Below are 27237 nucleotides of genomic sequence, written 5' to 3'. Positions count from 1 at the left end.
CACGGAAGAGTTCGTGTCTCAATCGTTATCCACGCTACAAAGTATATCCTTAGAAATGATGCCCTGAACCAGGTAACCCTCTCCGTCTGAGAGTCACTCTCTACGTGAGAGCATGTTTAATGAAATTAATTAATTTTAAACATTTACTAGCCGCCTTTCTCCCTCGCAGGACTCAAGCAGCCTTACGATGTCAAGAAAGCAATTATGAAAAGACCCTACAAACAAGAAGAAGAAGAAGAAGAAGAAGAAGAAGAAGAAGAAGAAGAAGAAGAAGAAGAAGAAGAAGAAGAAGAAGAGTTGGTTCTTCTATGCCGCTTTTCCCTACCCGAAGGAGGCTCAAAGCGGCTTACAGTCGCCTTCCCATTCCTCTCCCCACAACAGACACCCTGTGGGGTGGGTGAGGCTGAGAGAGCCCTGATATCACTGCCCGGTCAGAACAGTTTTATCAGTGCCGTGGCGAGCCCAAGGTCACCCAGCGGGCTGCATGTGGGGGAGCGGGGAATCGAACCCGGCATGCCAGATTAGAAGTCCGCACTCCTAACCACTACACCAAACTGGCTCTTCACAATGTGAATCAAACCACCATTAAAAAAAAAAACATCACAACGATTCAGTTTTTTAAAAAATCCAATTAAGACCGCCAAATAATACACGCTATTCATGTTTCACATGTCTCGTGGGATTGATCTCGGTTTTGCCCCTGAAAGAGAGCCAAGCGAGCCCTGGCAGGAGCGAACCGATAACCCCATCTGCAGATTTCCCCTAGAAAATGGTTTCCGCGGTGACATCATCCGCCTCCCAAGAGGAAGCTGTCTCCGCGGCAACAGGGTGGCAGCATCCGAGCCTCTTGACTCCGGGACAAGCCACTGGGCGAGATGCACCGGGCAGAGCCGGGAGGCCACCTCGTCCCACAGCTCGACCAGCCCAATCCCCTTCCGAGCATCCGTCAAGCCCCTTGGGGGATTACGGGCAGGCAGGTGGTCTCTTGTCTCTGTACCTGATTACAGCTGTCCTTCCTGGCAAGCAATGCAGGCTTGGGTGCGCTCCAGGGCGACCCTCCGCTAGAAGAGACGGTCCCTAAGCCAACTGTTTGCATTAGAGAGATGAGGCCTCAGCAACTGAATGCAAACAGGGCCCCTGGCTCGGGCGCCCCCTGCCGTGTCTCCAGGGCTCTCTGCGTGCCCCACGGAAATCCTTCTGTGTGCCAGATGTTGTCTTCTGCCAGTGTGTGTTGCCAAGGCACACCCTGGATCCCAGCTTTCACTCCGGCAGAATCTAATTCTGTGCCGTTTCAGACGAAGGGACGTAGGAAGGGGCCTGACACGGAATCAATAAAATCCAGTTGTCCAGTAGCACCTTTAAGACCAACAAAGATGTATTCAAGGCGGGAGCTTTTGAGTGCAAGCACTCTTCCGCAGACATGGAATCAGACCACCAAGGCCTTGTCAGGTGTCCCTTGCCTGCCTCTGCATCATGACCCTGGGCTTCCTGGATGGCTTCCCATCCAAGTTATGACCTGGGCCGACCCTGCTTGGCTTCCAAGATCTTGTGAATGGGTTGAGCCAGAGCCATCCAGGTCAAGGAAGGGATACCTTAGTGGCTCTCAAGCTGGGGGTCAGATGACCCATTCACAGGGGCCACGGCAGGGCAAGCAGCTCGGCCAGGGGGTGCCATCCGCACAACAGCCTTGCAGGGTAGATCGAGATTGAGCGTTTGTCTGTCTGGAGCAGCAGAAAAGAGAGATCGGCATTTTGGGACAAGAGGCAGAACTGAATGGAGAAACCCCAGGGGAAAAAACTGATTTATATAGTCATGAACAATGGATCTGCAGGCATTTGGTCAGTTTTCTGTGAAAGAACCCTTGCATAGTTTTACGGTTGGGGGACACCCCAACATGAGGAACTGTATTAAAGGGTCGCGGCATCAGGAAGGCTGAGAACCACGGTCTCAGGATCTGTTCTGAACGTTTAAAAGGAGGCATGCAACTCTGAGTATTGTTCCTAACAGACGGATGGAACCTGAATTTCCTAAACGAGGCAACCGATAAAAACTTTGCTCTCGGCGACTGATGTGAGAGAGCTGGATTTCATGCAGGGCATGGCAGTATCTCAAACAGGGGCTCGCCTCTTCCTCACGCCAGCCTGCCAAGGCATGGGCCGTTTCACCTGGGCACAAACAGCGGTGGTTCTCTCCAGCAAACCCACCCTTTCGGGAGTCAGCGGGGTGTCGTGGTTAATGGTGGCAGCCTCTAATCCGGAGAACCGGTTGGATTCTCCACTCCTTCACAGGCAGCCAGCTGGGGGGCCTTGGGCTCGTCTGTAGTGGCCAAGCGGTCCTCTGAAGGCTCTCTCAGCCTCCCCTCCCTCACAGGGGGTCGGTTGGGGGGAGAGGAAGGGAAAGCGATTGCGAGCTTCTTTGACACTCCAGGTAGTGAAAAGTGGGGTACGAAAAACCATCTTTCTTTCTTTCTTTCTTTCTTTCTTTCTTTCTTTCTTTCTTTCTTTCTTTCTTTCTTTCTTTCTTTCTTTCTTTCTTTCTTTCTGGACTGCTGCAGACAGATGAACATGGCAACACATTTCAATCTGGAGATCCGTTGTCATTCTGGGAGACCTCCAGGTACGACCTGGAGCCTGGCAACCCTAGTTGCTACATGTGGGCTCCCGTGGCAACCGCCCCCGGGTGACTCGGCCTAGGCCAATGAGATGCCTGTGGAACCGGGAAGGCTAGGGCAAGGTCAGGATCTCTCCGCCTGTTGCTATGATCGACTGGTCCTTCAAAGCCCTTGGCTTCACCAAGGCACCTTGGCAACAGGCCACACCTTCCCTCTCTCCTGACAACAGGAGTATCCCGGCAACAGGGAGCCAATCTCTTGCCTCGTCTCTCCCCTCCTCCCTCCAGCAGCGGCAGCATCCCGGCAACAGAACATCAGAGCCTCTGCCAGCCCGGCCATTTCCTAGCAACGGCAAAGCCAGGCTCCAAACCCGCTGCTGACCTGTTGAGCCGGGCTCTGCCAGGATTGTCTGGACTTCTGTGGTGCCCTTCCCGGCATAAATTTATTTATTTATTTTATGGCAGCCGGATCCATCGGGGGACCTGGAAAGTGTCCCAGGGTGCAGACCTGTGTGCGGTCAGGGTGGGGAGGGGGAGCAGAGGTGAAACGATGTTCACAAACCTTCTGAGCCGTGCATCGGGAACATCACACCGGGTGTATTCTGTGCCCGGAGTTCCCGTGGCTATTTCAGGCTCTGGTCGCGGTTGGGCAGGGTCCCTACTCAGCTGAGAACTGGATTGAAGTAAATCGCTGGGAGAGCCAGACATTAAACTCCCGGGGGACCTCTGTTTTGACTCCACTGGACTACTAGATCGTAATTTAGTGTGCTGTCTTCAGGGAATAAAGGCTGCATAGAATCACCTTTTGTGCGAGCCCAGAATGGGGGAAATGACAAATAAAATAGCAAAAGACTGAAAACACAGGGAGGAAGCACAATACAATCAGAGCCCAGTGGCACCTTTAAGACCAACAAAGATTTATTCAAGGCGCGAGCTTTCGAGTGCAAGCACCCTTAGTCAGACAGGGAGGAAGAGATTTTATATGGGGTGTGTGTGTATGTGTGAATATGCTTTTTCAGGACTGTAGCCCGGGGGTGAAGCAATGTGGCAGCTCACTAGTAGAGTCTCTGCTCAGCATGCAGAAGGTCCTGAGTTCAATTTCCAGGATCAGGCAGTATTTAATCTTTATTTACTGTATGATGTGTGTGTTGTATAGCCAGTGGTCTGCCATGACCTCAGTGTTCCTTGGGGGTCTCCCATCCAAATACTAGCAGGAGGGTGATGACAACGACCTCTGTCTTTGAAACTGGAGAGCGGGTGCCAGTCAGAGCTCACAATACTGACCTCAATGGATCAAGGGTCTGATTCAGTATTAGGAAGATACACATGTTGGTGCACTGTGATGTTCAGACTAAAATATAAGGGTATGAATAAAAGACATATTTGAGAGCCAGCGTGGTGTGGTGGTTAAGAGCAGTAGCCTCTAATCTGGTGAACCGGGTTTGATTTCCCCCTCCTCCAAATGCAGCCAGCTGGGTGACCTTGGGCCATCCCCAGTTCTCTCAGAGCTCCCTCAACCTCACCTACAGGATTCCTCTTGTGGGGAGGGAAGGGAAGCCGATTGTAAGCCGCTTTGAGACTTTACAGGAGCTCTTTCCGCAGAGCGTTCCACCCGGCTGGGGCCAAGGTTGAGAAGGCCCTGGTCCTGGCTGAGGCCAGTTTCACCCCTTGTGGGGATCCTAAGCAGATTTTGGTCAGATTATCTCAATGCACTTGGGGGGGGGCATAGTGGAAGAGGCAGTCCTGGACATCAGTGGTCCCCAACCTTTTTATCACCGGGGACTGGTCAACGCTTGACAATTTTACTGAGGACCGGGAGGGGGGTAGACTTTTGCCGAGGGATGTTGCCACCACCTGAGCCCCTGCTCCACTTGCTTTCCCGCCGGCGCCCCTGACTTCCCGCTGCCCACTGGGGGGCGCTGCCAGCAGCCGCTGCGCAGTGCCACACCTAGGGGGAGCCCCAGCCATGGCGGCCACCGGAGAGCACCAAAGGTGAGCCAGCAACAGAGTGGCAGGGCAGCCGGGAGGAGGACAAGGATGAGCCGTAGCCTGACTGATCCATGGACCGCTATCGGTCTCTGGACCAGGAGTTGGGGACAGCTGCTGTAGATAACATCAGGTCCAGATGGTTTAGGATTTTAAAGGTTAATACTGAAACTTGATCCTGATCTGGTCTCCGATCTGGAGCCCACTGGGAGATCTGGGAGAGCACTGGGAGATCTGGGAGAGCACTGGGATCCCATGTGTCCTCTACTGGGTCCCTGGGAGACTTTGCCGGCCTCTCCTCTCCTGGGCCTCAGTGAACAAGATGATAATCCGATTGGGGGACATCCTGCCCAGTCCGCCCTGGGAGAAAGTGTCTCCTGGTCAGGCTCAAAAGCTCCGTGTCTCCCAGAATTGGGTGCACATCACAGCTCAGAGATTCCACCCCTCTCTCCTCCTCACAGAGCTACTGGCGATGCGCCGTTCATGTGAATGAGTCAGTCTGCGCTGGCACTACAGGTTTGTGCTTGCAGCTGGCGCATCTGTCTGCCAGCCCTGCCCGCTGCAACAGGTAAACAGCTTCCCACTTCTGCACAAGTCTCCGGCCTGCCCTCTGCCCGGCTTACGTCGCTACGTGGAGGGAGAAAGCCTGAGAGCTCTGGCTTCAGCCTGCCCGATGCCAGCAAACACCCGTGCCTGGTTCTTGGATTCATTCATTCATTCAGTTTCATCCAGCGACTCCCAAGCCTTTTACGTCCAACCTGCCGGGAGGAGAAGGCAGAATGCCGCGCTAGGGACGGATGGATGGGCACCCAAACACAGGTAAGGGCGGGGGTGGGGTGGGGTGGGGCACCAAATCCCGCTAACCCCTGCCCCGAATGGCCTTTGATTACCAACAATGCTAGCCAAGGCCATTGACAAGGGCTTTCAAGAGTCTAGGCCAGGGGTAGTCAAACTGCGGCCCTCCAGATGTCCATGGACTACAATTCCCAGGAGCCCCCTGCCAGCTGGCAGGGGGCTCCTGGGAATTGTAGTCCATGGACATCTGGAGGGCCGCAGTTTGACTACCCCTGGTCTAGGCACTCGGTAGAGATGCCAAATTCCAGGTGGGACCTGGGGACTACAGAAATCAGCTCCCCTGGAGAAAACGGGTGCTTTGGAGGGGGGGGGACTCTGTGGCCTTGCACCCTACTGAAGTCCCCATCCTCCCCAGGCTCCATACCCAAATCTGGCATCCTTACCCCCTCATCCCCTGCCAGTGACCACAGGAGTCGGCTTGGTGTCGTGGTTAAGAGCGGCAGCTTCTAATCTGGAGAGCCAGGTTTGATTCCCGGCTCCTCCACAGGCAGCCAGCTGGGTGAGCTTGGGCCAGTCACAGTCCTGATGGTGCTGTTCTTACAGAGCAGCCCTGTCCGAGCTCTCTCAGCCCCATCTGCCTCCCAGGGTGCTTGTTGTGGGGAGAGGAAGGGAAGGCGATCGGAAGCCGCTTGGAGACTCCTTCGGGCAGTGAAAAGTGGCTCTCTCAGGGCTCTCTCAGCCTCACCTCCCTCACAGGGTGTCTGTTGGGGGAGAGGAAGGGGATTGTAAGCCGCCTGGAGACTCCCTTTCGGCAGTGAAAAGTGAGATATAAGAACCAGCTCTTCTTCTTCTGCATGCAAGGACCTGAGAACGGCATTTTGGCTGGGTGTTGGGGGACAGTGGACTGGAAACAGCCAAGCTCCAGGCCAGCTTGTGACTAGAGAGGGGCAGTGCAAATTCAACGCCCTTGTTCCAGCTTCCTGCATCCTTCATGCCTTAGTCGAGGGCAGTGCGGCCAAAGCTCCATGAGAGAGGTCACCTCAAAGGTTGAAACCAAGAAAATGGAAGTCAATCCTGGCTAGGCAAGTGGAACCAGGGTAAAGAAGATGATCTATATTTCATCACACATTCAAAAGTGTTAAAATGTCATTTCAAAACCACCTTCCTACAGTTCTCCATATAGGTACCTAAGCCTCATATGCAGACCCATATGGAGAACTGTAGGAATGCGGACACGCTCCAGTTTGTCTACATCCCTCTTCAACTGGGGTGCCCGAAACTGAACACAGGACTCCAAGGCTTCCTTTGGAGGTGGTGTGTTCTTCTCTGTAAGTTCTTAAGCAGAGGCTAGAGCAGTGGTAGTCAAACTGCGGCCCTCCAGATGTCCATGGACCACAATTCCCAGAAGCCCCTGCCAGCAAATGCTGGCAGGGGCTTCTGGGAATTGTAGTCCATGGACATCTGGAGGGCCGCAGTTTGACTACCCCTGGGCTAGAAAGTCTTCTGAGAGAAATGCTGATCTTATGAGCTTAGGCAGAGGGTGAGTGGGTGGGCAGGAAGGGATGTGCCTGGGTTTGCCTCTTGTGGCATTGCTGATCACCACTGTGAGATGGGAGGTGAATTCCCTCCAGGCCAGGCTGGATTCTGGAGATTTTTGGTGGTGGAGGGGATCACTTGGGCATGAAACTGGGGTCATTGTGGGTGGGCAGGTAGTTGTGAGTTCCTGCATTGTGCGGGGGCTGGACTAGATGACCCTGGAGATCCCAACTCTATGATTCTGTGTGGGCCTCTGATCAGCTTTGGCGCAGAGCATCGTGCAAGCCGACTTCAAAGTGAGTTTCCCCCCCAGCCTCAAATTGCAAAGCTGCCAAAGAGAGACCCGGCTGTTTTGTTGCCTCCAGTGGAGCCCGCTGAGAGACTTTGAAATAAAAGGATGGCTTTTTAAGAAAACAGGGCTCAGAAGGCCCAGGGGGAAATCTTCTGCTGGGTGTCAAAGGTGCTGATCAGGGATCAAAGAAGTAGGCAAAGAACCGGAGTCTTCCCTCCCCCAAACTCCAAAGCAGCAGGGGGCCTGGAATAAAGGGGAGGGGAGGGGAGAATCCGGAACAGGCCTGAGGAATTCAAACACCAGAGTAACTCCAGGGGGGGGGGTTAGAAAGACAGCTGTAAGAAGAACCAACCAGCGACTCAGTAGCGTGACACCTTATAGATGAATGTGTGGTTTTTTCATGCATCAATTTTCACAGACCAAGTGGTAGACTAGTGCAGGGGTAGTCAACCTGTGGCCCTCCAGATGTTCATGGACTACAATTCCCATGAGCCCCTGCCAGCAGGGGCTCATGGGAATTGTAGTCCATGAACATCTGGAGGACCACAGGTTGACTACCCCTGGTCTAGTGTCTCTGGGTGCTGCAGCACCTGTTGACTGTTCTCCTGGTGCCCTCCAAGTCCTTTTAGGAAGTCAAATGGGCTAGGGGGGGCTCCCCCCCCCAGGGCTTCAGGGTGGCTGTGCAGGTTTTGTAAAGGCGTCATGTGAAGCTGAGCTTCCACCTGAAATGCGGAAGAATTACAACTAGAGTCGTGCATAACCTTGCTCTTTGACCTTTTGTGGTTGGCTCCGCCTCTTTTGGGGTGGCTGCACCCACCTCCCGGAATTTCAAAGGTGCTCAAAAGGGCGACGGATTAATGCCCAAAGAGATCCAGCGTGGAGAACTGGGTGGAGAATTGGAGAACTGGGTTTGATTCCCCTCTCCTCCACGGGCAGCCAGCTTTGTCCTAGTCTCAGTTCTCTCATGGCTGTTCTCACAGAGTAGCTCTCTTGGAGCTCTCTCCGCCCCACCAACCTCACAGGGTGTCTGTTGTGGAGAGAGGAAGGGGAGGTGTTTGTAAGCTGCTTTGGAACCCCTTAAGGTAGTATAAAGCACAGTATAAACAAGCAGCTAAGGCAGGAGTGGCCAACTGTGGCTCTCCAGATGTCCATGGGCTATAATTCTCATGAGTCCCTGCCAGCCTTTTTCTAAGGGCTCTATGAGCTATTATGGTCTGTAATTGGGTAGCAATAAATGAACCTGATATCGCTTCTCTCCATCTGAAGAAGCTTTGATCTTTATTTATGTTATTTATGCTTCAAGAGTTGGTTCTTATATGCCGCTTTTCTCTACCCGAAGGAGTCTCAAAGCGGCTTCCAATCTCCTTCCCTTTCCTCTCCCCACAACAGACACCCTGTGAGGGAGGGGAGGCTGAGAGAGCCCTGAGATTACTGAAGAAGAAGAGTTGGTTCTTATATGCCACTTTTCTCTACCCGAAGGAGTCTCCAAGGGGCTTTCAATCGCCTTCCCTTCCTCTCCCCACAACAGACACCCTGTGAGGGAGGTGGGGCTGAGAGAGCCCTGAGATTACTGAAGAAGAAGAAGAAGAGTTGGTTTTTATATGCCGCTTTTCTCTACCCGAAGGAGTCTCAAAGCGGCTTACAGTCGCCTTCCCTTTCCTCTCCCCACAACAGACACCCTGTGAGGGAGGGGAGGCTGAGAGAGCCCTGAGATTCCTGCTTGATCAGAACAGCTTTATCAGGGCTGTGACTAGCCCAAGGTCACCCAGCTGGCTACATGTGGGAGAGGAGCACAGAATCAAACCCGGCTTGCCAGATTAGACGTCCGCACTCCTAACCACTACACCAAGCTGGCTCTCTTTACCACAAGTCTGCCACTCAATCTCCTTCAACAACAACCTTGCGAGGCAGGCAAGGCCGGGAGCGCGAGACTGACCACTCAGTTAAATGCATTGTTACGAAAGCTGCTCTTCTTCGTGACGCTGCATTTTAAAAGGTATCATCACTCGCCTTCTCAGATGCTTTATTGCAAGAAAAATGTAAGCTCTCTGCAATCCAAGGAAGCCTTTTACTCCCCGGTGCTCCGGTTGTCGGTGCCCCTCCTTCGGCAGCAGAGGTGTTTCTCTCGCCCGCCCCCCTCCAGGATTTCTCAGCCAGCCCCGCCAAGCGGTTCTGCCTGGCAGCGTGTTGAAAAGGCTGACGCTGCTCCCATCCTCCCGCATCTCTGTGTGAGGCAGTTCCCATAGCAACGGCCAATCGGAAAAAGGGGATGCAGCCAGCCGGTGGCCAGCCAGCCAGGCTCAGCGGATGGGTGTGGTGAACAGCAGCCGGGAGGGAGGGAGGGAGGGAAGGGGTGGGGGGGATTCGGCACATGGCTGCAAAATAGGAAATGCTCCCCCACATACACTCCGCCTCTGCAACCTTTTGGGACATACAGAGCCCTTTCTTTTTGCTCTTTCTGTGCTCTAAGCTGAAAGACCCAGCAGTGTTACTTTAAGTGCTGTAGGGTCAGGGAGGTATTTTCCTGACAATATGGCCGGGAATCAATTAACTCAAGGGAGGGGGGTTGCAAAAAAAACCCAGAAAGGAAAGGCCCCTCTGCCCCAGCCCTGGGCATAGCACTAGCCTCTCCCCTGGCCCGACCACATAACAATATCAATAACAACAACAATATACTTTTATTTTTATATGCCACCCTTTCCTAGTTGGCTCAAGGCAGGTAACATCAGGTTTTTAAAACATTCAATACGAATAAGGTTACAAGCACATTAATGGAACATTAGTCTGTCCACTCATTTCAGTTTAAACGACAAGAATTTTGTTATATTAATAACTGCTGCCTTACTATAATTAAAGTCTTGCGGGGTGGAGCTTAGTTGGTGTTTGGTCAGATTTTCCTCTGGATGGATGGTTCTCAGGGAGGCCAGCATCCTGTTGAAGTAAATTCCCTGGCCTCAACCATAGTCCGATAATTGAAATCCTGGATCCTGATCTCATCAAGCAGAGCATCCCACCAGGGCAAGGACTGAAAATATATGTGTAATTTATGGTCAAGTTATAGGTGCCTCTTATGGCACAGGGTGGTAAGGCAGCCCACATGCTGTCTGAAGCTCTGACCATGACGTTGGGAGTTCGATCCCAGCAGCCGGCTCAAGTTTGACTCAGCCTTCCATCCTTCCGAGGTCGGTAAAATGAGGACCCAGCTTGCTGGGGGGTAAACGGTAATGACTGGGGAAGGCACTGGCAAACCACCCCGTATTGAGTCTGCCATGAAAACGCTGGAGGGCGTCACCCCAAGGGTCAGACATGACTCGGTGCTTGCACAGGGGAGACCTTTACCTTTACCTTATAGGTGAACTATGGTGACTTTTAAGGTTTTTTAAGGCAAGAGATGTTCAGAGGTGGTTTACAATTGCCTGCTTCTGCCAAAATGCTAGAACTCAAGAGCATCTATAATGGTCCCCTGCACACTATGCTATACTGAGAAAAATTTTCCTTCAAAAAATAAAATTCTGTTCCCCCACCAGCAGAGCTGCTGAAGTAATGTGGGTTTTTTTATTGAAATTTATAAACCAAGCTGTCCCGCCCTGTCACTAAAAGATAGTACATGCCCACCCAGGGCCCCTCATCTTCCCTCCCCCCTCCAGGCTTATCATTGGCCATTTTGGGAGGGATGGTTGGGTTGACAGGACCATATATGGTCATATCACCCAATAAATATTTAACAAATTTTAAAAAATACATAACAAATTCATTAAGTTCCACCCATTTGGGAAACCCTTCCAGGGCCATCAAGAAACCCCTGTGTTACATGAAACCCTGGTTGAGAAAACCTCCACTACAGTATTCTTCTTCAAGTAAACTCCACAGTTTTTCAGAAGGCTGGTACCATCTGTCAGTACTCTCTTTCGCTCTAACTCTTGTCCTATCATACCAGACCAGGGAAATCCTCTAAGAAAATTTCTCTTTTTAACTGGGCAGGGATTCTTCTCTCTCCCCTTTCCTTTGGTTTGAATGGGAGTCTCAGTCCGCTACCCAAATCACTCTGCCAAATATTATATCTAGTTCTCCTGTCTGTGTAGAATTGATTTCAACTTACACTAAACCTAGACTCTTTAATCAAAACTTTTTTATGGCTACAATCTCAGAGTAGATATTCAACAGCTAAGGCCTTCTCTTGAACATTTATCTCCTGAAATCTTGTGGGTCTCTCAGGTCCTATTGGATTCGAATACAGCTCCAATGTCTGTAATTGTACAAATTAATGCTGGTATGAGTGACTGAATGCAGAAAGTATGGTACACCAATCTGATATATGTGATTTCTAGATGTTCATAACACTTTTTATATTGTCTGGCGATGTGTACTGTTCAATAAACCTGGTTTTCACAGGGATCAGAATCCTGCATTCATATTGGCAGAGCCTGAACTATCTCACATCCCTCCCCTTCTCTCCCCAGGTCCAATGGCCGCGACCTGTGATCCCTCGTGTGGCTGTCACTGGGGCCCAAATGCAGAACGGGGCAAGTGGTATGGGGTCCATTCCTACCTACACCTTTTCTATGAGGACTGCGCCAGAGCTTGTCCGGATGATGACCCTGAGCTGGCAGCCCCTCCAGCCTCCATTAAGTGGAACGCTGTCCTCTGGAAGGTAAGGTTTGTATCCTTTGCACAGGGTGGCGGACTTCCAATACCAGCTTGAGTTGATGCCTTTTGCAGCCTGGGCCCTGAGATTGGGAGCCTCTGAGCATGTGTAGAGTTTTTTTCTCCCCCAGGGACAATCAGCTTTAAGAATATCAGAAGAGCCCTGCTGGTTGAGACCACCACTCTATCCAGTCCAGCCTCCTATCTCACACAGGGGCCAACCAGTTCCTCTGGAGGGCCAGCCACAGGGCACAGAGGCTGAGGCCCTGCTGTTTTTGGCAGCCCTTGTCAGGGACTGGGCTGATCCTGCAAGACTCTTCTTCGGTTCTTTCTGCCTAAAGTGCTCGCTGGATAATGCCCAAGCCCGACTCAGCAGTTCCAGAAGCTTTCTGTAGCCTGGTCCAACTGGGATCATGACCCAGAGTCGGTACGAAAGAAAGAAGAGGGTGAGAAGCAAAGGGAACTGCAGGAGCGAGCAAGAATCCAACCCAAACCTGTGGCAAAGGTTAAGAATTGCAGGGCTGTGTCTGAGATGGCTCTGGTGCCACCTGCAGGCCAAGGTGAGGGATCTCGGTCTTTCCTGGAAGGAGTACCGGGTGCTGGAGGCGCTCGGAGCCTCTGTTCAAATCCTACCATCCCTCCTACCCTTCCAGCTGTGAGAATTCTACACCTCTGGCTACAGGCATGGCTTGCACTGGACCAGCCAAGAACTGCACCCAGCACTTGGTGCACATTTGCCGTGGGTCCTGGGGGACGCTTCTTGGATGTCAGGGTGCCCCGGTGGGGTTGGCAAGAGGGAGTGGTTGTTGCTTTTTTCGGTGGGGATGTCTTGTCCCTTTAACAGAGGCTTCATATGTAGAAATGGGCAAATGAACGGAGGTAAATAGCATGGCCTGGAGAATGACTGTCCGTTAAGCCTCTTAAAGGGACAGGGCATTTCCCTCCAGATCTGTTGGCAAGCCTACGCTCTGGTGCAATCACCCACCGTAGACCTGCTCAGCTTACCCCCCCCAAGCCCCCCCCCCATGCACACACACACATTGGCAAATGCACATTTGGGAATCTATGAACGGTTCCCCAAATGAACAAGGTATGCAGGCCGGGGGGGGGGGGGGGTCACAGAAGCACACACACGAAGCAGAGGAGTGGGCCGACCCAGGCGAGAACAGTCTGATCTTCATCCTAGATGGGTGGGGCTGTCTGAGACTGCTGAGTGGGCAGACACTCTGTGCATGCTCAAGAGTGCTTTTTCTTGTCTTCACGTGAGCCCTGGGTACCAAAAGTCAACTCCCAGGCCGGGAGAAAGGCAGGCTGGCAGCAACCTGTTGGGTATGGGGTGGTCCCCTTGGGATAGGGGGGAGGGGCTGGTGCCTCCAAAGGGAGAGCTCCCCACCCCTTTGTTTTGCCTGAGCAGGCCCATCCTATGGGTCAATCCCACAGTGTCCCATGGGAATTTCAGGGGTGGGATGCACAGTCAAGTTGCAGCTGTAGCGTTTTCCAGGCAGGAGGCGGTTAAGTCCTTGCCTGCCTCTGAGTAGCAACCTGGGTTTCCTTGGGGGTCTCCCATCCCAGGAGGAACCAGGGCCGACCCTGCTTAGCTTCCAAGGCCAGCCTGGGCCACCCAAGGAAGAGCTTACAGTAATTTCAAGCAATCCTTGAAGCTGGACTGCCAATTTGCGGTCGGGAAATAACTGTAGTCTCACTGTCCATCGCTCTGCAACCTGCATCCCCAACAGATTTGTCCGACCCTGGTCCATTTTTAATATTTTAAATATTTTTTAATGTGTTGTAAACATTTATCGGGTGATATGACCATATGTGGTCATATCAACCTGCCCCCACCCCCAAGAAAAACTAGCCAATGATGGGCCTGGAGGGGGTGGGAAGGGGAGGGGCCCTGGGTGGGCGTGGCCACAGCCCTGTTTCCCAACCCTATTCTGCCCCATTGTGACGCTTCTGCGGTTTCTCAAAGCCTGAAGAATGTTTCAGGGGTTCTCAGCAGTAAAAATATAGAGAAAGGCTGCTGTATTAGTTGTTGTTGTTGTTGTTATTTAAATTTCTTACCCGCCACTCTTGGGAATAACAGGTCTCTTCTACTCCCTCAAAGGAGTTCTTTGTATTATGATCTCCCCCTTGTCAATCTTACTAGCAATTAATTTTTTAACTCCACCCCCACTCCCTCCCAAAAAACCTCCATGTAATCCCCCCCCCCCCAGAGCAGACATATCTAGCTGCTCTTTAGTTAAATTTGCACACGGACAAAATTGCGAAGTCGACATGGAAACTGCGTTACAAACAGTGTCCTAGAAAGAGCTGCAAGAGATGCCCTGATTCGTTGCCGGTTTCCTCCCAAGGTGACCTTCTCTGCCGGGACCCTGCTGCTGCTGCTGGGAGCTGCCGCCTTGGCCACGGGCTTCATCGTGCCCCCCAAGCTGGAGGGCATCGGGGCAGAAGACTTTGTGGTGCTGGACCAGCAAGCGGTGGAGCACAACCACGCCCTGGGGCTTTGCCGAGCAGTGGGGACGGTTCTGTGTGCCATTGCCGGGGCTCTGCTGGTCACCTGTGCCGTGTCTTCCGCTCTGGCCAGAGCAAACAGAGGAAGGAAGCAGGGGGGAGAGGTAGAGGAAGAGCCGGGGACCCCACTGTTGCAGGAGAATCCCCCTGGGGAGGGGAACCCTGTGGGTGCTGGAGCGTCACTGCCCTTCCAAGCTTCCTGGGTGCAAAGTATCCAGCCCAAGGCAGAGACTAAACCCCAGCAGGGTGTTTTGGGGGATGTCTCAACAGCCCCAGCCTGGAAGCTGTCCTCTGACCTGGCCTCAGGAGACTAACTTAGATCAGCCTTGGGGAGAGGCTGTGGCTCAGGGACAGACCCTCTGCTCAGCATACAGAAGGTCCCGGATCCAGTCCCTGACACCTCCAGTGAAAGGATCTGGCAGTACTTGATGTGAAAGACCACACTGACCTTGATGGATCCAGGGCCTGATTCAGTAGAAGGCAGCTTCATGTGTGTTTGTGTATTTGTGTTCATCTACTTGGCATGCAGGAGGCCCCGTTTTGGCACCTCCAGTTAAAAAGGACCAGGAAGTAGATGATGGGAAAGGCCTCATTACCCTGGGGAGACAGGAGGGGGAGCCGTGGCTCAGTGGCAGAGCCTGTACTTGGCTTGCAGAAGGTCCCTGGTTCAATCCTCGGCATCTCCAGTTAAAAGGAACAGGCTGCAGGTGATTTGAAAGACCCCAACCTGAGACCCTGAAATGCCATGGAGATGGGCTGTGGCCCAGTGGTATTCATACTAGTGAGAGGGATTTTTGAAGTCAAATTCTGGGAATGCACTTCCAAGAAAGAAGGGGGGCAGACACCAGATTCATACGTGTTATAAGCTTTATTGAAGCTTATTTTTAGTTGGGTTCAGAAATTTAGATCAAACCTCAACAAACAAGGATACATTTCTAGATGTGTCCCCATGGAGAACCCAGATGAAACATGCAGACTTGCCATGATGATGTGGTACTTTTTTTTTTGCCAAAAATAACATGATTTCAAGTATGGTGAAAGATTCAAGAATGGATCAATGGGAGGGATTGGGGGTTAGTGAGTTGAAATTTACTGATTGTTTGATGCTAAAAGAAAACTGGTATTAAATGTTTTGGGATGGTCCAGTAGGACTGAAGATATAAGAATCACATAATGGCAAATGTTGTAAATGTCAGAATATAAATGCATCATTCTACCATATGTGGTGGACTTGTCAGAATGTAAAGAAATATTGGGTTATGAATCATGATGGGCTGCAAAAGATATTGAAAGCTATATCTGTGCAGGATTCAAAATGTATGTTATTAAACATGAAACTAAACTAATTATCTATCTACTTATTTATTTATTTGTCGCGAGCTTGGTAAATATGTGGTAGGATCCTGTACACATCAAGTTGGAAAAAAGAATTCTTACCAGATATTACAGACTGGTTAAATAAATTGACTGAATATGGGTTAATAGCAAAACTGAAATATTGATGCACAATAAATCAACATCAGAGTTCAGAAGAAAATGGAGTCGAATATTAGATTGTATTTAACAGTAGAAATTGGAAGGGACCTCCAGGGTCCAACCTCCTGCAGAATGCAGGAAACTCACAACTTCATGAAGGTGTTCCATGTCAAAACAATTTTCCTTTTTTGTTGGATGGTTTCCAGATGTGGTAATCAGGTCAGTAGGGGGCCAGCAATTGCTCGAAAGGTCCGATTCTGTATCTTGGGAAGATCCAAAACTCAAAACCAATCAAACACAATGCTCCAAATGATCAGGCAAGAGTCCCAGATACAACAAAACCCGGAAAAGTTACATTTGCAAATGTAGGGAGATCACAGCAACAACGGGGCTGAAATACAGATCTCTGCCCCAGCAAAGCTGACAAAGATCTTTTGTAACTTTCCAAACTTGTTGCTTTTACAGTTCACAGCGGCTGGGTCACTCCTCGTTCCAGAAGGTGTGATAAATTGTTATGTCTGAGGGATTGCCTTGCTTGGGCTGCCAGAGGTCCCTCCCTTGTAGATGTACATTCTTACAATCTGGAACATTCACAACATTGAAATTAGCAACAGACAACAGAGGGCCCTTGAACACTGCCTTCTTGTTCTGTGGAATCCAAACATCAGTGGACATGACCCTCTCGCTTGCACATCATGGCGCCATGACAACTTCTGGTGTCCGTAAAATTTGCGTCAAGCTGTCTGCTATTAAAGTTTATTGGAAATATTTGACTAAGTCTGTTTTCTGTGGTCCCACGTGTTGATCTTATTCTCTGGCCTCAACTGTAGGCCTGAGGGAACGGGTCTGCCTTGCAGGCCCAGTGTGAGGTCCCAGAAGTTACTGACAGAGCGGTTCCTCAGTGGAACAGGCTTCCTCGGGAGGTGCTGGGTTCTCCATCTTTGGAGGTTTTTAAACAGAGGCTGGAGAGCCATCTGACGGAGAGGCTGATTCTGTGAAGACTCAAGGGGGTGACAGTGGACGAGTGAGAGGGTTGTGAGTGTCCTGCATGGTGCAGGGGGTTGGACTAGATGACCCATGAGGTCCCTTCCAACTCTATTATTCTATGATTCCTCCTCCTCCTCCTCTTAAAAATTCAAGGGGGTGGCAGGTAACAGTATATGAGCGATAGGGTTTGGAGTGTGCTGCATAAAGCAGGGGGTTGGACTAGATGACCCTGATCCCTTCCAATTCTATGAGTCTATGATTCTAGTCAGAGTGTGGCCAGGTCCAAAAAATCCCTGGTCCTTGTTGAGGTCAGTTTTACTTCTTTGAGGCCAGGGACCTGTTGCGTTTATACACCTGCTGAGGACCGAGTTTGAGGTCCAAGGCAGAATTGTAAGCCTGCAATATAATTGATTGCAGTTTGGTGTAGTGGCTAGGAGTGCGGACTTCTAATCTGGCATGCCGGGTTCGATCCTGCACTCCCCCACATGCAACCAGCTGGGTGACCTTGGGCTAGTCACAGCACTGATAAAACTGTTCTGACCGAGCAGTGATATCAGGGCTCTCTCAGCCTCACCCACCTCACAGGGTGTCTGTTGTGGGGAGAGGAAAGGGAAGGTGACTGGAAGCCGCTTTGAGCCTCCTTCGGGTAGAGAAAAGCGGCATATAAGAACCAACTCTTCTTCTTCTTTTTCAAAGTGGTGGGATCCTGTCTGCCAGATCCAGTCAGCTCAAAGTGAAACTGGCCAACAGCATGCACTTTAGGGAAGATCTGTTGTGTAACTTGTGTATACAAGTTGGGGTTGGTTGTGGGTTTCTTTGGTTCAGTTTTGGCTCTTGCAACATCACACCGGGATCACAATAAAGAGCCAATTGAACTCCTAGTGGTCCTGGCTTCCTTTAGACTCACAGATCTAACAGGATTCTGGCTACTGGATCTTGATATTCTGTGGAAGATATAAGGATAGAGGCATTGTAGATACAGGGGGAAGTTCACAGCGTTTTCTACGAAGCTTCACATAACCACCTGCAAAGATTTCACAACTCTGCCAGCAACGACTATTTCAGCAGGCCGGATTTGCTCCTTCAGGCAGGGACGGATTAACCTTCAAAAACGCCACAGTCTGTATTTTCAAGAATGCTGAGCCAAGCTGTCAGGGGCAATAGAAACATTTCTCAGAAAAGCAAACAAATCAGGACATCATGATTGCGGCGTTCTGCCTGACACCTCGGCCTGCCATGGAGAAGGGCCATAGCTTAGTGGAAGAGCACGTTCTTTGCTTGCAGGTCACAGCTTCAGTCCCCACTGTCCTTAATATGGGTCAGGTGAGAGGAGAAGGAGGAGGAGGAGGAGGAGGAGGAGGAGGAGGAGGAAAAGAAGAAGAGGAAGAAGAGGAAGAGGAAGAAGAAAAAGAAGAAGAAGAAGTTGGTTCTTACATGGCACTTCTCTCTACCCGAAGGAGGCTTAAAGCAGCTTCCAGTTGCCTTCCCTTCCTCTCCCCACAACAGACACCCTGCGAGGGAGGTAAGGCTGAGGGAGCCCTGATATTACTGCTTCATGGGTGTTCGTATGTCCCAGGCTCAATCCCCAGCATCTCCAGTTAAAAGGACCAGGCAGCAGAGGATGTGAAAGACTGTAAGGGGAGGGAAAATCTGCCTCAGATCCCCTTTACGAGTTCTCCAGGATGGAAAGAGCCAGATTGAATAGTGTTTGTAAGAATCAGATTATTTTCAGGCTACAGGCATACAATAAGTGGCAATAAAAGGAAATAAAAATCCCTGTTGGATCCAAACTGCCCCTGGAGCTGACAGCTTGGCAGGAAACCTCTATTCTAGGAATCTCCTCACAAGCCCCTGGTCAGAAGTCCATCAGACACAGCGTCCTCGGAGCTGGAAACCCAGGATCAAACAGCAAAGTTTTGGGGCCGTTATAGTCAAGCCAATCCTGGCAAAAGGCAAGCAAGAGGGCCAGAAAGCCACTGATGAGAGCCAGCTGAGTCCGGTCACACAGGTGTGGATCTTTTGGCCAGGTCCCTGTAGCTGTCAAGGAAGAAGCCTCCCTTAAAGAGGCAAAATGGAGGTTGCCAAAGATGAAAGAAGAGCTTCCTGTCCTCACAAAAACCTCGGCCTGAGACCCTGGAGAGCTGCTGCCGGTCTAAGTAAGCAATCTTGATCAGGGATTCCCAACCAGGGGTCTGCGGGAGCTCCAGAGGGGTCCACGGCCTTTCCTCTCCTGCCTAAATGGGCTTAGCCACAAACTAAGTGTAAAAATCAAAGTGTGGGGATTGGTTGTGACATGTTATGGGGAGTCTGTGCTGTCTTCTCGGCTCCTGCCCTTCTTTCCGGCCTGCATAAGGCACAGCCCCCTTAGTAGCAGTAAAGGTGGAGGGAGGGTGTGGAAGGAGAGCAAAGGGTGCAGATGGTTATGCCACTTCCGGGGGGCGTGGCAGGGAGGCATGGCCAGCTGACGTCATTTCCAGGGGTTCTTGAAGCCTGAACATTTATTTCAGGGGCTCCTTCAAGGTCAAAAGGTTGAAAAAGGGTTGACCTGGATGGACGGAGGGTCTGATTCAGTAGAAGGCAGCTTCATGCATTCCTGTGTCCCAGGTTCAATCCCCGGCAGCATCTCCAGTTGAAAGGACCAGGCAGAAGGTGATGTGAAAAGACCTCTGCCTGGGACACAGGAGAGCAGCTGAGTAAGGTCTGATTCAGTGGAAGGAAGCTTCCTGTGTCTTCGTGGCTGCCCCTTTGGATACAGGCCCAGTCCTTGTGGCTTTTGGACAGCAACCACGTACAAAGTGACTAGGGTGAAGCTTTTCCTGCCCGCCAGAGGGAGCAAAACTGTCCTCAGCTGCATTCACATGTGCTGGAGCTGCTCTAAAAACAACAGAGGAGCCAGACAAAAAGATTAAGTCATTTAGGATTGGGGTGGCCACCTGGTTTCCTGAGAAGCTCTAAGCCTGTTCCCAGCCATTCCTGTTCAGATGCTGCACTCTTCCTCTTCAGCCCAACTCAGTCTCCTCTGCCTTGGGAACGGACATCAGCGCCCACGAAAGACAGGGGCTTCTTGGTGGTGACTCCTAGTCTTTGGCCTCCTTTTCCCTTAATCTCCTTACAGTCCATCTTTGGTATTCCCAAAAGCTTTAAAATGGAAATACTTCTTCCATTGATTGATTTCCTCCACCCCCCACGGTGTTCTCTGGATCGGTCTCTTTCCATTACGGCTGGTTTTCCTTTTTGCTGTAATTAGATTTGAGCTTCCTGGGGTTTGATGAATATGTATTGGTTTTGTTCTGCCATGGAACTGCCTTGGGCACCAGTGCAGGGAGACGATATAAATACATATTTCACACAAACAGATGAATTGAAATGCCACCTCGTCTGCTCTTTGTCAGAAACATAGAATCATAGAATCACAGAGTTGGAAGGGGCCATACAGGCCATCTAGTCCAACCCCCTGCTCAACGCAGGATCAGCCCTAAGCATCCTAAAGCATCCAAGAAAAGTGTGTATCCAACCTTTGCTTGGAGACGGCCAGTGAGGGGGAGCTCACTACCTCCTTAGGCAGCCTATTCCACTGCTGAACTACTCTGACTGTGAAAACCTTTTTCCTGATATCTAGCCTATATCGTTGTACTTGAAGTTTAAACCCATTACTGCGTGTCCTCTCCTCTGCAGCCAACAGAAACAGCATCCTGCCCTCCTCCAAGTGACAACCTTTCAAATACTTAAAGAGGGCTATCATGTCCCCTCTCAACCTCCTTTTCTCCAGGCTGAACATTCCCAAGTCCCTCAACCTATCTTCATAGGGCTTGGTCCCTTGGCCCCAGATCATCCTTGTTGCTCTCCTCTGTACCCTTTCAATTTTATCTACGTCCTTCTTGAAGTGAGGCCTCCAGAACTGCACACAGTACTCCAGGTGTGGTCTGACCAGTGCCGTATACAATGGGACTATGACATCTTGTGATCAAGCTTCTTGCTGAACTAACATTTTCCTGGGCCAGATTGAGTTAGGAAAAGGGGGTCTCACCTCTCCTGCATGGGAAGGACCCAATCCCACCCTGGAACCATTCTCCTGACCCAGTTCCTCCCCCCCCCCCCCAGGAGCTCTGATTTTTAAAAACCTGCATCAGGAACTCTCAGGAAAGCTTGTCCCCAGAATTAACCTTCATTGTTCTTAAAGGTGCCACTGGACCCAAATTTAATATACCCTCGAAAGCTTATTGATTGCTTCAGACTGACACGGCAATCCGCTTCAATTTCTCGTCCCCGCTTCTTTGTGATGTATTAGCGATATGGTTGCCAACCTCCAGACAGGACTGGAGGGGCTCTGGACTGTTAACTAGAAATGAAAGAATAATAAACAGTCCCCAATATCCTCCACATGGCTCTGAAGATTGAGAAAGAAAAGAAAGCTTTATATTTTTGGAGCTAGCGTGATGTCGTGGTTAAGAGCGACAGCCACTAATCTGGCAAGATGGGTTTCTCCTCCCCGCACAGCCAGCTGGGTGACCTTGGGCTCGTGCACAGCTCTCTCAGAGATGTTCTCACACAGCAGTTCTGTCAGAGCTCTCTCAGCCCCACCTACCTCACAGGGAGCATCTGTCGTGGGAAGAGGAAGGGAAGGCAATTGTGAGCCACTCTGAGACTCCGTCGGGTAGTGAAAAGCAGGGTACAAAAACCAATTCTTCTTCTTCTGGAGGTAAAAGAAAGGGGCTGTGCCAAATCCGGATTGGAAAATCCCTGGAGACCTGGGGTGTGACTTCTGGAGGGGAGAGACCTCAGCAGGGATATGATGCTGAAGGGTCCACCCTCCAAGCAGCCATTCCCTCCAGAATAACTGAACTTGGCCCTCTGGAGATGGGTTGTGATTCTGTAGGCAGGTAACCCACGCTCAGGTGTGCATGCCCTCTGCCGGACGCTGCTAACTCACGAGAAGCCATCCTGCTGGTTCTCTCCCCCGGGACCAGAAGTGGGTCCCCGTCTGGCATGTTCCACTAGGGGGAGCCACATCTGGCAAAATTAATTGACAAGCGGCTTTATTTGTAGCAGAGATTTCAGCTATTCGCCTGGGGGGTCCTTCCTGGGGCTTCCGTCCTGGCTTTGGGCATTCACGTGCAGCTGGTGGTCCCTTACAACTCTATTAAATAAACAAAAGAAAACACCGCCTCATAATTAATTCCGCAAGTTTCTGTGCAAAGGACCGGACTCTTCTTCTGCGATGTTATATAGCAAGGGGTATAAAGTGCTACTGAAGCAGCCAATGCTTTAGGAATTTGGGGACCCGGTCGCCCCTTCCTCGGCTGCCCTGCCCAGCACCCTCCTCCAGCCTTAGCTCCCAAAGAGGGATGCATAGGATTGCCAGCTCTGGGTTAGGGGGGAAACTGGAGATTTGGGGGCTAGATGTTCTCAGTGGAACAGGCTTTCTTGGGAGGAGGTGGGTTCTCCCTCTTTGGAGATTTTTAAACAGAGGCTGGAGAGCCATCTGACGGAGAGGCTGATTCTGTGAAGGCTCAAGGGGGTGGCAGGTGACAGGGGGTGAGCGAGAGGGCTGTGAGTGTCCTGCATAATGCAGGGGGTTGGACTAGATGACCCAGGAGGTCCCTTCCAACTCTAGGATGCTATGGCCCCTGCAAGGCCCCTGGATGCAAACTTTGTTCATGCGGCAGACTTGTTTGAAGATCAACTAAGGAAATGCGGTTAAAATAGTAAGGAGAGCAAACAGTTTTAACTGCTGTATACAAAGGGTTAAACAGAGTCTGGCAGTCTTCAAGCAAAGGTTGGATACACACTTTTCTTGGATGCTTTAGGATGCTTAGGGCTGATCCTGCGTTGAGCAGGGGGTTGGACTAGATGGCCTGTATGGCCCCTTCCAACTCTATGATTCTGTGATTCTGTGATTCTATGATTCTAGAGTCACAGTGGTGCCTGATAACCAGCGTGTTGTGGAAGTTAAAGAGTGGCAGCTTCTAATCCGGAGAACCGGGTTTGATTCCCCTTCCACATGCAGCCTTCTGGGCGACCTTGGGCTTTTCACAGTTCTCTTAGAGCTGTTCCCACAGAGCCATTCTCGTAGAGCTCTCATTTATGTCAGATCCGGCTCTTGTAACAAATGAGTTTGAGACCAGGCAGTTTTGATGGGTGGGCTCAGCTGGCAGGCCGATCCAGCAGAGAACGGGCTACGGAGTGTTTTTCTTGAGAGAGCTGGTTGGGGAGAGGCATGCGCTGAAGAATTTCACGTCTCCTTCCCATATCAACTGACCTTTGAAATGCTCACGAGCCCTCCTGGATGCAACCCAGCCGCCACCTTAGCCCAGCATCCTGTTTCCCACAAAGGTCGTCCAAAGACTTCTGGGAAGCTCTCAAACAGGGCACTCTTTGTCCCCGGCAGCTGTTATTTTGAGATACGCTGCACCGGAATATGGAAGTTCCATTAGTAGCCCAGCTTGGCTGTTGATAAACCCCGGGCCAAGGGCCTCAACTCGGCTACTCGGACACCAAAGAAAACGGGAAACTTCCGTGCAAAACACTCCGTCGTTGCTTGCCACAAAACTGGTGAATGCACCAGAGGGTCTGCACTTTGCATCCGGCTGCTGGAGGCCACCCATGCTATTCCCAGGCTCCAGGGGTTCTGCTGGCTCGGAGCCGGGGAGGAGGGGGGGCAGACAGGAAGTCCATTCCTCCCCCAGCAGTTTTTCCTCCTGAAACCACACAAGGGCCGGGTCGGGCCGAGCTGCTGACCTCAGGCGTGTGGGAAAGCGAGCAGCTCCGGTGGGCTGCCGCTCAGAGAAACGGATGTCGGTCTGTGTGTGTGTGGGGGGGGTTCCTCCCCTGAAGGCCACAGCCGGGCCTACCAAGGAACCTGCTTGGCTCCCCCCCACCCACCCACGCACATGGTTGCGTGCATAGTCCCATGACTCATATCTCGCGTATGCAGACCCCAGCCAGCAAAGGGGGTCTGCCGTTGATTCCCTCTGCAGCGGCGTCTTCGGTGAACATCTGCAGAGAGGTGGGGCTGAGAGAGCTCTGAGAGAACTGCTCTCTGAGATCTTCTCTAACCCGGGGGTGACTAGGCCAAGGTCACCCAGCTGGCTGCCTGTGGAGGAGAAGTGGGGAATCAAAGCAGCTCTCCAGATGAGAGGCGACCGTTATGGGCCAGGACGCTGCACTGGAAGGCAGGCCGGGGCCTCAGGCATCTGTTTGTGAGCCCGCTCGCTCGCTGCCCCTTGCGTAACCGTTCCTGATGCAACCCGCATACCTCTGGCATCCTGGCTGCACTTCCCAGAAAAGGAGCGTCTCTGCTTGGCTGCCCGGGCTTTAAAAGGACAGCAGCAGAAGCCGAGGAGGGAGAGCAGCCGTAGAGGGAGGGGGGCAGGCAGGGTGCCAGCCAGGGAAACGGCTAGAGTTCGCGGGATTAGGCCTTCACGATCTCTCCTGGACTTGTCAGCAGGCAGGGAAACATCCAGAAATGCAGAAATAGAGAGCTGGAAGGGTCTCCAAAGGGCATCTAGTCTGACCCCCAGCACGATGCAGGTAATCTACCCCTTTCTACCCCCTCACTTCCCCAGTGACCCCTGCTCTGTGCCCAGAATGCAAAACAACAACAACAACAACACACAACCTTCCAAGATCCCTGGCCAGTTCCTTCCTGACCCCAAAGGTGTGGGTGTCTTGAGCATGTGCAGAGTGTTTTCCTCCCATTGCACCGCAGCCTGCCTGCCTCTTTGTCTGGAAGGAAGATCAGAAGCTTCCGTTTGCAGTGAACAGAACAGTTTTCATTTTCCCATGTAGACTTGCAATCCTAGAAGCATAGAGTTGGAGGGCACCTCCATGGTCATCTAGTCCACCCCCTGAAGAATGCAGGAACTCACAACTACCTGCCCACCCACAATGACCTCCAACCCCCAGGCAGGGCCTATAGTTCTCCTGGAATTATTTATCTCCAGGCAAAGGAGATCAGTTCTTTCTACCTTGCTGAGGGGTCTCCCCTCTCCAAGCCCCCCAAGCTCCCCCTCTCCAAATCTCCAGCAATTTCCCACTCTGGAGTTGGTGACCTGTGATCTTTGTGGTCATACCCAGCTCAGTATGGTCTCCTCTGAGTGCCGGGGATTTCCTGAGCACTTGCTCTCAGGGCTTTTTGAAGCAGAGATGTCAGAATTTGAACTCAGGACCTTCTGCATGCAAAGGAAATGTTCTTCCTCTTGAACCACCTCCTCCTCCCCTAATTGTTCTGGAAGGTGGGTCCCTTAATCAGGCTCAGCTTCTAGGTTCGAAAGATGCCCTTTCATAGGATGCAGGGTTGCTAATCTCCAGTTGGTGCCTGGAGAGTTCCCAGAATTACATCTGATCTCCAGCCTACAGGGACAAGTCTACCCCACGGCTGCCCTTCTCCTCCTCAAACCCCCATCTTCCTCAGGCTGCACTCATGAATCTCCAGAAATCTCCCAGCCTGGAGTTGACATTCAATTTGTTTCTCCTCCCCTGTGTTTTTGATCTCCGGCTATCTCTTTTGACTTCGTACATCATAAAAGGCTTTGTCCTCCCTCCTCTGGTGCTGAACCCACCACCCCCTATCAAAGGAGCCATGGGTCACCATTGTCCGAACCCCCAAGTCCACTGGCCTCTCAGCCCTGGAACACGCCACAGTGAAGGAGAGAGTGCCTTTGAGCATGTGCAGAGCACCTGTTCACCCATGATGCGCCTTCCAGGGCAGCAGGTTCACCCCACTAACAGGTTACAATCCCGGCACGGCTTGTTAAAAAATTCTCCAGTTCCGAACTGTCCCACTCTCATTCCCCCCCCCACTTGCACCCTTTTGGAAGTGTGTCTTTTGCTACCCCAGTTCTACCCACCCCTCCAGCAGCAGCTCTCTAGCTCCCCTGGCAACTTGCCTGTCTTTCCCTTCCCTCCCCCAAGTTCTTGGCCAGGATGTGCAAACAGAAGCAGGAATCTCAGGCCGGAAGGGACACAAGAAACTCTGGCCTTCTCCTGGCGCTTCGTGGTTCCAGAGAGACCAGAGTCTAGTCTCTGCATGAGTCACTCTGCTGGTCTTATCTCCGAGCAATTAGCTTCTGTACTGCGGGGTGAGTGTGTGTGCAACATCACCATATCTGCAAGGACAATTTCTTTCTTTCTTTCTTTCTTTCTTTCTTTCTTTCTTTCTTTCTTTCTTTCTTTCTTTCTTTCTTTCTTTCTTTCTTTCTTTCTTTCTTTCTTTCTTTCTTTCTTTCTTCCTTTCTTCCTTTCTTCCTTTCTTCCTTTCTTCCTTTCTTTCTTCCTTTCTTCCTTTCTTCCTTTCTTCCTTTCTTCCTTCCTTCCTTCCTTCCTTCCTTCCTTCCTTCCTTTTTTTTCTTTTCTTTTCTTTTCTTTTCTTTTCTTTCTTTCATTTCTCAGCTCTTCCCCCTTCTGAGCTTCCCTATCCATGTGCAGAACACTTTTCTGTTTCAATGGGGGAGGGGGGGATAGAGGAAGACCCGAGTTCAAATTGATCTGGATTCAGCAGGAACCGCAATGGAATAAAGTGCAGATTCAGCCCAGTTTATCATAGTCACCAAGCAATTTCCATTGCTTCTAGTAAAGGGACAGAACAGTTTTTCCAATCCAGGTAGCCAGCCTCCAGGTAGTACCTCTATTTCTCTCAGTATTACAGCTAATTTCCAGGCCACAACAGTGTGGGCCATTCCACACAGATTCTTTGTAGCAGGAGCGTGGCAAATTGAAATCGCCACTAATTTGCAGTTATGCACAACGTCGTTAACAATCTGCCACACTCCTGAAACCGATCCGCAAAAAGCGATTCGTTGTAGCGCTTTCAGGGAAATCCCAAAAAGCGGATTCACCCTCCGGAAAGCGCTACACTCCTGCAACCAATCTGCAACACTAGCGGAAAAGTTGTGCGTTACCATTGTTGCAGTTTCTGCAAAGTCCCTCCTCCTGGCTCTCTCCTCTGATCTTCCGGCGAAGCGATCACCATTTTTTTTTCTCCGAGCGAGCGGAGATCAACGCACCGGTAAGCCTTCGTTTACCCAGCAAGGCTTCCCCGGCTGCAGTCCCTCCCCAGAGCTGTTTTAAGTCACCAAGCACCAAGCACACAGCCCTGTTTGCTGGTTTATTTTCCCTTTATTTTTCCCTTTATTTTCAGCCGAAAATCGCGCCCGTGCAGGGGGGGGTATTTTTTTTCACTCGGGGGGAGCGTGGCAACAATGAAACGGCAGCTCAAGCACCACCTGCTAGCTAGATTGGTCTCTCCATTGCAACGAATCAACGCAGATTCGTTGCAACGTGTTTTTTTTTTAACCTGCCTTAAAGGGAAAGGGGCTTTTCGGGAGCATGATAACGCCCACCCATTGGCTGCTCGTTTGATTGATGGCCAGGGGCGGGACAAAGCTCAGCAATATCGC

At 51.2% G+C, this 27237-nt stretch overlaps 1 protein-coding gene across 2 annotated transcripts in view; it reads left to right on the top strand.

Annotated features, from left to right (window-relative positions):
* NRSN2 (neurensin 2) overlaps window positions 1-15713 on the top strand; it is a 40659-nt gene extending 24946 nt beyond the window's left edge. The window contains exons 1-3 of one of the 2 annotated variants that reach the window (XM_077336035.1): window positions 4927-5415; window positions 11680-11870; window positions 14218-15713. In XM_077336035.1, the coding sequence (XP_077192150.1) occupies window positions 5394-5415; window positions 11680-11870; window positions 14218-14691 (687 nt within the window). In that variant the 5' untranslated portion in view covers window positions 4927-5393 and the 3' untranslated portion in view covers window positions 14692-15713. Of the gene's footprint in view, window positions 1-4926; window positions 5416-11679; window positions 11871-14217 lie in introns of those variants that run through there. The other variant, XM_077336036.1, reaches the window with a different exon arrangement.
* Window positions 15714-27237: the final 11524 nt, after the last annotated feature.

This window comes from Paroedura picta, chromosome 4 (assembly GCF_049243985.1).
Source record: "Paroedura picta isolate Pp20150507F chromosome 4, Ppicta_v3.0, whole genome shotgun sequence".
Lineage (NCBI taxonomy): Eukaryota > Metazoa > Chordata > Lepidosauria > Squamata > Gekkonidae > Paroedura > Paroedura picta.
The sequence above is the reverse complement of the archived record's forward strand: the minus strand, read 5'-3'. Positions and strand labels throughout refer to the sequence as shown.